This window comes from Rhopalosiphum maidis, chromosome 4 (genome assembly GCF_003676215.2).
Source record: "Rhopalosiphum maidis isolate BTI-1 chromosome 4, ASM367621v3, whole genome shotgun sequence".
Taxonomy (NCBI): Eukaryota; Metazoa; Arthropoda; class Insecta; order Hemiptera; family Aphididae; genus Rhopalosiphum; species Rhopalosiphum maidis.
The window spans coordinates 12,638,840-12,650,347 of NC_040880.1; the positions used below are offsets into that span (position 1 = coordinate 12,638,840).

The 11,508-nt window shown below is 27.1% G+C and overlaps 1 protein-coding gene across 1 annotated transcript in view; it reads left to right on the forward strand.

Annotated features, from left to right (window-relative positions):
- The window catches only part of LOC113560604 (alpha-1,3-mannosyl-glycoprotein 4-beta-N-acetylglucosaminyltransferase B), a 29,285-nt gene extending 24,748 nt beyond the window's left edge, over positions 1-4,537 (forward strand). The window contains exons 3-9 of the mRNA XM_026966587.1: positions 990-1,322; positions 2,391-2,524; positions 2,608-2,654; positions 2,731-3,041; positions 3,118-3,248; positions 3,542-3,649; positions 3,744-4,537. Coding sequence (XP_026822388.1) covers positions 990-1,322; positions 2,391-2,524; positions 2,608-2,654; positions 2,731-3,041; positions 3,118-3,248; positions 3,542-3,649; positions 3,744-3,803 — 1,124 coding nt within the window. The 3' untranslated portion in view covers positions 3,804-4,537. The remainder of the gene's footprint in view (positions 1-989; positions 1,323-2,390; positions 2,525-2,607; positions 2,655-2,730; positions 3,042-3,117; positions 3,249-3,541; positions 3,650-3,743) is intronic.
- Positions 4,538-11,508: the final 6,971 nt, after the last annotated feature.

Sequence of the window (11,508 nt, forward strand, 5' to 3'; positions counted from 1 at the left end):
ATAACGACTTCAGTTTTCCGATAAATACAAATTTTCAAAATATTTAGATTAATTTTATATTATTATTATTGCATATTTGTATACTATACAAACCTATTCATAGCGTTCACGTTACGTTACGTCAAAAATTGCAAAAAAAATAATAAATAATAAATATTATATTCCAACGTTTTCGGCAAGAGTGTACCTACTAACCAAACTGTATTACTGATAGTAAATTAAATTATTAGAATACTAATTTAATTAATTTATCATAAAATATAGTTATTTATAGACTAACGATCTTAGATCAAAATCGTTCACAATGATTTATCATTGACTTGAGATTTGAACATACACGTCGCCGTGACTTACTCAATGACGAAAAACACCAGACAGTATTTACATAATTTCCTTCTTTTTTAAAACACAAACAAAATTATTAGTCAGGTGTCACGTACCTATTATACATAATTATTTTTCCAACGAGATCGGAAATTAAATCAAAATCAAAACAAACAAATGACTTATATTAAATTGAAGTATGAAATGTTTTAAATTAAAACAAGAACAGTAAATTACTTATATTATAGAATAAGTTTTAATTGCTATGTTTTTGAAACAATGAGTTATATTATTTTAAATATTTCGATGCGATGGAAATTAAATCTTTAAATGTAAAACGATGACATTGCATATTCTTAATATATTGTATACTCATTAATAAAATACAAAAATCTATAGAATCATAAATTTGAATTTGGCTCCTCGTCGTGGTACGTTTACGGTATAATATATAAATTAAAATCACAAAATATACCTATATACGTAATTGCGTTAAGGTGCGAGTCGTGGAGATAGGTAACAATTTAGAATATAGTTTGAACGCTTACACACTATAACTACAATACATATATATAAATATATTAAAATAATATATAATTTATGTTTTTCGTTTGTTTATTCAACTGCGTCATTGATTTAATCGTTCTGTGTATACAATTTTACAGATACCAGAGATTTATACGACCACAGTTCGGTGACGTATAAGATGGCGGAAATGGAAATGCGTGTAGATCACTTGACCAGATTGTACGAACTGAAAGACAAAGACGTTCAAGAACTAATCAAGCATTTCAGCTCGGTTCTCAAAACGATCGTCAAGTCATTGAACGTTTCCGTTTCCGAAGATATAGAATCCTTAATGATTGCTTACAACAAGTCCGTGGAAATGGTCAGGTCGCCGATGGCACATTTCGACGTGTACACATTCTTACCCCATCTGCGGTCCCACGAGAATTATTTGAAGCCGTTGATATTACATTCCGGAGGCAGAAATGCAGGTTATTTACTCGTTTAATTTTACACGGGGGACCAATGGGAACGGTGTACGGTACAGATAAACAATATTAGTTACAAACAGTATACCTACGTTAGTGAAAATAAATAAGATATATAGGTCAAGAATGAAGGCCATCACAGACCACAGTACGAAATAAGGAATTTTATAAAATTCCTTAGCAATGTTGTAGTTGCATATTTATATAGGTACTGTTATACCAGTTATAATACCTGGATACCTATACTTATATATCAATTTTTATTATTATTAATTTCTTCATTAACAATATCACCATATAACTTATGACAGTAGTTGTTAAATGTAAAGGAGAAATAATATCACACGAATTTCGTTAGCAATAGTCAACAATACACGCTCAATACTTTTTACTTGTAATTTTCATCGTTAAAATTACAACGCTAATTTATAATTGGTATACATAACTTGTTAATAGTTATAACTTTGAAATTATAGCAGTAGTTCAAAATTTAAAACATATAATTCTTACTTCTCTTTTCGTAAAACCAATATATTGTAATATAAATATTAAGTCATATATTTGTTTACATAAGCACTTTATTCGTAAACAAACATGTCACGATAGTATCGATGTTTTATGCAATGAACCGTATGAATGTATACATATTATATTTTTCGAGCGTAAAATAGCAGAATATCCAATAAATAAAACGAATGTATATATCAATTTTTTTTTTATTTTTGTAAAGAATGAAACTTATTAAGTTTAATATTTAAATCAATATCGAAAAAAAAATCCTAATCTGCATACCTAATCTGCAAACTCGAATCAATTAAATCACCTCCAATGTAAACGACATAAAAAAGAAAATAAGATTAATTTATATACATAATATATTTTTACTGTCATTTTCACTTTAAATGGTAGACAACCTAATCGGTTACATTATTCATCGGCTATTTAATTGACTAAAAATTTCTGTATCAAAATAATGAGTGAGGACGCCAATAATTCAAAACAACCAAAAACCCTAATCAAGGTTTATAGTTTTAAATTTATATGTGTGTGTGTGTGTGTGTTTTTTTTTAGTGTCTATGGTGTTTGGAGTTCCTACTGTTCGTCGCCAACAACAGACTTACTTGATACAGACGTTGATTAACATCGTAAGCAACATGAATCAAACTGAACAGAAGGATTCGTTAATAGTAGTGATGATTGGCGAAGTAATGTGCACTTGTGATTATTCAGTATTGAATATATTATCAGTCGATTGATATTTGTATCGGACGTGTTTAAACTGTTACAGATCGATCAGCAATACACGCAACAAGTAACTGCGGAAATCAAAAATCGGTAATTATTTACACTATACACTATCCAGATTACACAAATAAAACATTTGTTATTGTTGAATATAATACGATTTCAGGTTACCGGAAGCAGTGAACTCGGGTCTCGTGGACATAATCGCTCCGTCCCCGGAATACTATCCAGATTTCAGCAAACTTCGCATTACGCTCGGTGACTCCGAAGACCGGGTCCGGTGGAGGAGCAAACAAAATTTAGATTATGTTTTCTTAATGATGTACTGCCAACCGAAAGGATCATTTTATGTTCAACTCGAAGATGACGTAGTCGCAAAGCCGCAATTCCACACTATTATGAAAAAAACGGCGTTGCAGAGGATAGCCGACGGACAAGAGTGGTTCATATTAGATTTCTGTCGACTTGGTTTTATCGGTAAAATCTATCGCAGTGATAAAGTAACGTCACTGTAGTAATGTATTATATTACAATGTATAACGTTTTGATTTAGGCAAAATGATGAGATGTTCTGATTTGCCATGGCTGATTCAATTCATCGTGATGTTTTATAACGATAAACCAGGAGATTGGCTTCTAGACGGGATGATGGAGACAAAAGCTTGTAATCTCGAAAAAGATCTCGTGAGTGAATTGTTCTTAATAGTGGGCATGTATTTTAAGATTTTAAAAAAGTCACGTTTAATCACATTTTCAAATTGAACTCGATTTGGAATAAATAGCTTAATAAGTATCGTATAATAATATGATTCATACTATAGATATACATAGGTACTCTTAAATGCTGCCAATCACTTTTTCGGCAAAACTTAAAAATCGGAATTATTGAAACGTATAAAACATAATTATAAATATATCGTTATTAATGGTGTACGAGATATGTTTTGTGAATTATTAATAAATATTGTTCTTATTAGAGAGATTGTCGAAAACGAAAAGACGAAATATGGGTAACATTTAGACCGTCTCTTTTTCAACATATCGGAACCAGGTCATCGTTGAATGGCAAAATTCAACTGTTGAAGGTAATTTTATAATTTATGTATCGAAATACTACAAGTTAAATAATATTGCACGTTAAGTAAAGTACTAAGAAAATAAATATGTTTTGCCTCACAGGATAGCCTTTTCAAGAAAAGCGTCAACGTAAAACGCATAAATAAAATCAGAGGAAAATGACCTATGGCAAGGTACAGGTTACCTGTAGCGAAAATCAAAAAAAGATCTCATCAAACGATGATGATATAATTAGAATAACAATGAATCGTCTGTGATTGCTCGAGTGAAATAATTTATTAATAATATGTAAGCACACCTATTGTTTTGTATGAAAGTTCAAATTTAAACGTTGTCCGTATGACTGTATAATAATAATTTAACTCGATATATATATATGCATATATTTCTATATATATATATAGAAATAATATAATTACTGGTTACTTTAAATTATTGAAACGCATAATTATTGTTATTGAGACGTGTTTGTTATTCGTGCGAGGTTTACATTTGCGTATAGCATTTATTTCCACTCAATTTACGCCAAAAATAAACAATGACACATTGACATCTGAGACAAAAACATTTTTCAACAATATAAAACGTGTACAAATTTACAACATTTGTAGGATAACAGATTATAACAAAAAAATACACGATTATTCAGGGTTAATTTAAGGGACCTAATTATTTTAGTGTTTAATATTTTCATTAAATGCGTATACTATAGCTGATATATTATTATTATGTTCGTAGAAATAATTAAATGTGTCACTTTGAAAATTGTATTGTACTTGATTAAAATATGTGCCCAAGTGATAACTATATTTTGTAGAATATGATGTCTAGATGATTCAAAAGAAAAATTAAAACTACCAAGTATACGTTAAATTATTAAATATTTACTTATCGAAATTTTTTTCATAGATATAATAAATTAATAAACATATAAGTTTATTATATTATATTTTTCTTTTGGTTTAGTTGAATTTCAAATTCTTAGACCATCATAATGTAAATAACTTGTACGTAATAGTATCATCATAATGTACCTATATAGTATATTATAATCTTAGATGTGATAACGCGTTTTCAATGAATATCATAATAAATGTTAGTTTCAAAACATAAAAAAAATAAAAATAAAAATCAGAGGACATTCGGTAGAAAAGAGATATATAGGTAGTTCATACCTATTACCTACGTCATACTGACGTGGAAACAACATAAACAATACTATTTAAAATTTGATTTTATTAAAATATTAAATACTTAAAGTATTAACTTACTGATGGTAGTACTTGCAATAGTGATAAATTTAGTTATATTTTATATGAGTATAATATATTGAGTGTATACCATAGACATTATACGTCTATGGTGTATACTGTACAACATAATATGATACGTACCTAAGTATTTATAAGCTAATGTTACTAAATATACTGTATACTGTATATTACTGTTTTGTAAAAAAAAGTTGTTAATTTCATGATAACCACAAATAAACAAGTATAACCTAAACATATTTTCAGAAATGTATTGTAATTACCTCAAATTACCTATCCTATATATTAGTATTCAAGTTCAAGGCTCGTAAATGTGATTAATTTATAGAGCTGAGTGCGCATAATGTTTCTTGTTTGGTTTTAACTTTGATGTGTATTGTTATTATTAATAATAAACATAGAAATATTTCGTCGCCTGTGTTCGAGTTTCACGCGAAAATATTAAAAGCACTTCCGAGAATTATTTGTACTATACATTGAAAGTTAAAACGCATTAATCGGCTGTTTATTTTAATTTATAAACTATGGATATAATATTATGTGTAGGTAGTACATTATGTTAAAGCGAATTGAGTTGAGCAAAATGAATTATTTAAATCGATTAATAATAACTTACATTTTAGATTCTGAGCGGAATAAGGTTGAATGTATTAGTTATACAATGAAAAGTGTGGTTTTGTTATTTTTGGGGCGCAATCTTTAACCTCCGGTGAGGTTTCTGGTAGTGAATTGGAACTAGTTTGTACTTTTCAGAATAATTTCCCAGTTCTATACGAGGTAAATCGTGATTAACAAAACAAAAACAACGAGAATATTTACGCAATACCGATGAATTTTACATATTACAGATATTTGTGTGTATTGCGAGAGCTTTGATTTTATATTTGGGTAAAGTAAAAATATAACCAGCTGTTGAGAATTCGTGTATGTGTGTGTGTGTGTGTGCGCGCGCGCGATTGACTGGAAGGGAGGTGCAAGCCAGTCTTTTATTGAGCGTAATGTCAATATTTATTTGACTTCCGAAGAGGTTTGAATTGGGTATTTCTTGGAATTGGAGAAATTTAGGGTCGGATATTTTGAATGTGTATGGTTACATACGACGTATAGATTTTCCAGAGATTAATTTTGATTTTTGATTTGAATGAACAACTGTCGATTACTTTATTTATTTTAAGCAGAATGGTTGTTTCTATTCTAGGTAATTTCCAACAAAACGAATTTTAATCTCATCACGCACGCTTATACGCAATAAGTGGCTACAGTGCTATTTATTTGAATACATAGAAACGATGTATCCCAATATAGTTGTTATTATCATCAGTATTTGTTTTCAATCAAAGTCATTATTTTAATACAAAGATCTGAAAACTAATAAAACGTGTTCTGTTTGATTATAAGTTAAATTCTTAAATTATAAATTATAATGCATTATTTATAGAAAGATATCATCGCCGTATATTAAATTATTAATATATAATCAGTTAGAGGAAAGTTGATCAAACCGTTTGACTTCGTCGAATCGCATTACATTATTGCATTATTTATTCCGACAAATTGGTTGGTTTATATATTCCCGAACGGGCGAACCGTACAAAATACACGATAAATATTGAGTTCGAACTACGATAGATAAGTTTCATCGTGAGGCTGCCGAGAACACCGAAAATGATCGTCATCGTGGTATATGCAATATCTGGAGATATGTCTAACTAAACCGGAAACTGGAGAACGAGAACATCAACAAAAAAAAAAAAAAATGCTCTAACGAAGACGGTTCTATTTCAAAATATTGTGTACCTATATCTAATTACATATTATTTTGGTATGAACACCATGACTGAAAGAATAAATATTGATGCTCCACTGGGTTTATAGTTGTACCATTATCGGCATGATAAAACTGAACACATTAAAATAATATTGACAATAATTGTGATCATTTAGGATGAGGATGTCATGCCAGTGTTGTCCACGTCTTATAAACTTGACCCGTCACTGGTGTCGCTAATATTTTGACACCATTAGTGTCGTGTTAGCGTTTCGCTCACCTATTAAAACACACGTGTACAAATATACTATGGTACCGACAAATGTCAATATTAGACTGCTATAGTATAATAATATAATAAGATAATAATAAAATAACAAGATAATAAACCGAAAATAAAAACAGTATAATTATAAAATATACGGTAAGGCGATCATTGACGGGCGAGTACAACGCTAACTAAACGGTATTATTACATACACGGCAACATTGGACTTCGATAACTTTGTAAGTTTATTTAAAACTTTTTATATTTTTCCGTCATCATTATCGTAAACAACTCAAGATATAATATTGTCAAAATCTAATAATATTTAAACTATAAGCTTTAATATTACAGTTATTTGATCTATTATCAAACCATATAAGGTAAGGACATTATCTGTTTTTCGTTAAAGACTTTTAAAATATTTTAATTTTTAATTTGTAATATTTTATATGCTCATCTCATACTTAGAAAGTTAAGATATCATAAAACGTCTATGAAAAATTAAAATACAAATTAAGTTATAAGATTAATGTTCGATATTTGGTCAATTTACTTTATTATTAAAGCTTATTGGAAAATCAAGATTGCCAAACTCAAATTTTGTTATATTGTACTTACGTCTGTAAGTTGATGGAAATGAATAAAGTTTGTTGTCGATCAATAACACAAATAATATTTTTGTGGTTTTTTATTATATAATATATTGGTATGATACGTCAATAGAAATTATGCCGCATAATCTTTTATACATAAGTGTGTATTTTTTATGACGATTAGTTAGTCTTTATAATAATTCGTACTAAAGCTGCCGGTCGTGGCGGTAAATTGCGGTAAGCTACGATTGAACGAACATATAACTTTTTAACCACGCAGGTTTAACATGGAATATTTTAAATTACATTATCTCAAAGGAATTAAAATTTGATTTTTTTTTAACAATATATATTTTTTAACTTTACCGTGATAAGCAGGAACCTTTTTTTATATTATCATCTTAATATCAACACGCAAGTTGTATATTACGACGGAATAGCTATGAAATAACGTTATTTTTTAATTCATATACTATAATATTATTATGTCATGTACTCATGTATTGAAATTATTAAAATTAATATTTGTTGTATAATAACCTATAGCCCAGAGACCAGAATAATTTTACATAATATCAGAATAGTCAAGTTAATTTCGATAATGTATTGATACAGTGAATATAGTAATAATATAAGAAGACTTAATTAGATATTAACCTTTATTCAGTGGAGTAAATACATAATTATTGTTATAAGTTTTCATCTTGCAACTCTAAAATGACTTTTTATTTAAATTAAATAAAGGAATAATATTTGAAATGATTCAATTTTTTTAATTATTATTTGTTTTTTAAATAATATTACTTTAAGCTTAAAATAATGTATGTTGAAAATAAAACATTTATGGTACATGTTGTATGTTTATTGGTAGTGTATTGTAGATAATGCGTTACTATAGAACATAATATTATGCAGATAACAAAAGGTTTTGTTCGCAACCATAATAAAATTATTTAAAATTAAAATAAATCAGAAAATCGATGACTAAGTAATAAAAAACCTTTACTATATACGCGCGTGTTACATATTATAACATACTTACATGTTTGCGTTCACCAGTTTTCAATTTTTATTATTTATTTCACCTATGGTATGGTATGATATGGTATGGTAGGTATGGTAGCATTAGGTATAATGATAAATCGACGACAACCGTACGCTCTTGTTATTGTTATAATATTATCCATAACGACCAAATCATTTGCTGGATATATAGGTATGATTAACCTATAAACATAGTAAACCATCCGAATTTGCAATATTGTTTGGGGATAAGATTTTTATTTTTATTTTTTTTTATTATTATTATTATTCGTGAATATAATGGGCCCCACCGAAAATGCCTTTATTGTACTTAAAATATAGTGGCTTATAATGGCATAATATAGCATACATATTATATAATGTCTCTAAATATTAAAATCTCTCTTTATATTACTCATGTGGTAAAAATGTAAAATTAGATTCACTTTTTATCAATCATCAACCTTGGTTTTGAAATTTTTGATCTTTTACCCAGTCTTAAACAGTAAATAACAGAATTAATTTTTTTTTATAACGGATCGTTTGAAGTATATTTCCTCTTAATAAGGCTTTACAGGGATAGTACAATAAAATATACTTATAATATATATATAATATATATTATACTCATAGTTTATTATTTAGGGTGATTTAATGTTCATACGATGATAATGAAGAAATACAACTTATTGTTGGATTAAATATTTATATTTGCACTTTATTCCTATATATTATATTGAACTTAAGCGATTATAGTTGTTAAGCTTATAAAAAATAAAATTATAGAACTTAAAACTTTGAACGTAAAAAAATTCAAGGAAAATGTGGACAAAAACTTGAAATAAATAACGAGGAAAAGTTTCTTGATAGGTTTTAAATTATTAAGAAAAAAAATAAGAAACTCAGATATAATTTATAAAAACAGCTTATAAAATAATTTTTTATGTATACGTTCAATACAGTGAAATAATAATAAAAAAAAAATTATTTAAAAATTGTCATTTGGTAGATATCTAAATTAGTCTTATAGATCATAAAATACAATATCTGCAGAGATTGATCTAACGTTCAGTTGTATACAAGATATTTGCAGTTCTTATTTAAATGTTACCTATGATTTATAATCTATACATTAAACTCTCTGCGTTCAACACAAGTGTCAGTTTAAAGGAGGTAGATAAATTATGTATTTATGTTTTCTTTGTAAAATGTTGAATAATAATAAATATATATAATTTAAATAAATGAAAAAAAAAATAATGAAATTCAAATACATATAAATTGTTGTAATTCGAATTTTTTATAAATTACGATTAAACATGGACAGTAAATAAATAGTTATTTATGAAAATCAAGTGATTAAAACCACAATATTCAGTGGTTAAAACTACAGTTAAAGATTAAATGATTATGATTAAATATAGTGTATCATTGAAACGTATTTTACGATTAAGATGTTTTAACCATTTTTAGAATAAATTGATTATACAATTAGGTATGTAGTTTTTTTTTACGTGTATATAACCGAAAAGTGATCTTCAAATAATAATCGTAAATTGGATCTATAGTTTGGTCAAAATGTAAAATGCTCAGTATTTTTAAAAATAATCTAAAAAAAAAAACAAATAAAAAGTTTAAGAAAACGCGAATCCCGTTAACGACAAAATTGATTTTTTTTTGTTTGATTCAATTCATATACTAAGATTGGTAGATGTTTCAAAGTTTAATCAAATATTTTTATCCGCATCTTTTGTTCATGACACATTTTTCAAAATATTTTGATTAGTTTTGATCTATTTATAATAGGCCTGAACAATTTCCAATTTTTAAATTATCATCGATAAAAAGTGTTTGCTCATTTATTATTACATATTTTATATTTGTAAACCTATATTTGAATAATATTTTTTATATTTATGTAGTATAGTTTCCATTTATTAATACATCTAAATTACAAAATATTAATTCCATAAAATATACATAAAGCTGATAACTGATTAGTTATAAAAAAATCTACTTATGCTTATATTAATATATATGAATCTATTTTAGATCGCATTTATTGGTATAAAAAAGTATAGTACATTTATTATGAAATCAAACCAAGATTTTACCAGCTGATTCGTTCGAAAAAAAAGTTATTTCTATTAGTTCTGTTATCATAGAAATGTGTATCATAACACAACCATTATAGTATACCTTTTACCTGTACAAAATATGTATGTAATAAATTTTAGTTTTTGTCGTCAGAAAGTTTATCTAAATAAATAGTTATTATAATGTTATTGCATTTTATCAATGCGACATGCAATATAGCCTGTTCACCATGTATATAGGTTCTATAATTACTCATTGTTACGTCAGGTCATATTGTATAATATATTATCTATACCCATCGGCCTCTGCTAACAATATTGTGAATAACTACCAAAAATAATGTACATCACTCCAAACGGTAAAATCATAATGAACTGTATTACGATTATAAATATAGTTAAAATTATAAAAAAATATACAATTATAATTATTAAAATCAAATATAAAGTTTTGATTTATATTTAAAAAAAAAAAAATGGTTTGACTAAATAGGAGAAGTTTCGTAGGCATTTGAAATATATTTAGAGAAAACCAAGATTTTTATTTTTTTGTTTTACTGAATTTTTGTATTTTTCTGTTCATAATATGTGTATAAAAAAATGTAAGCATATGAACACCACATGAACTTAATGCTTATAACTTAGTGCTTACACTTATAGTGTATACAAATCATAAACATCCCTCCTAATCGAAGATATAAGTTTATGATTTGACGACATACAGTCAACTCTAATTACAACTTTAAGCTAGTAAAATCGTTAAAAAGGAATACCGTCAAAACTTTACAACTATACATAGATAAGTATACTCATTAGTAAAATCGTGCTTGAGGGATATATCCAACTTT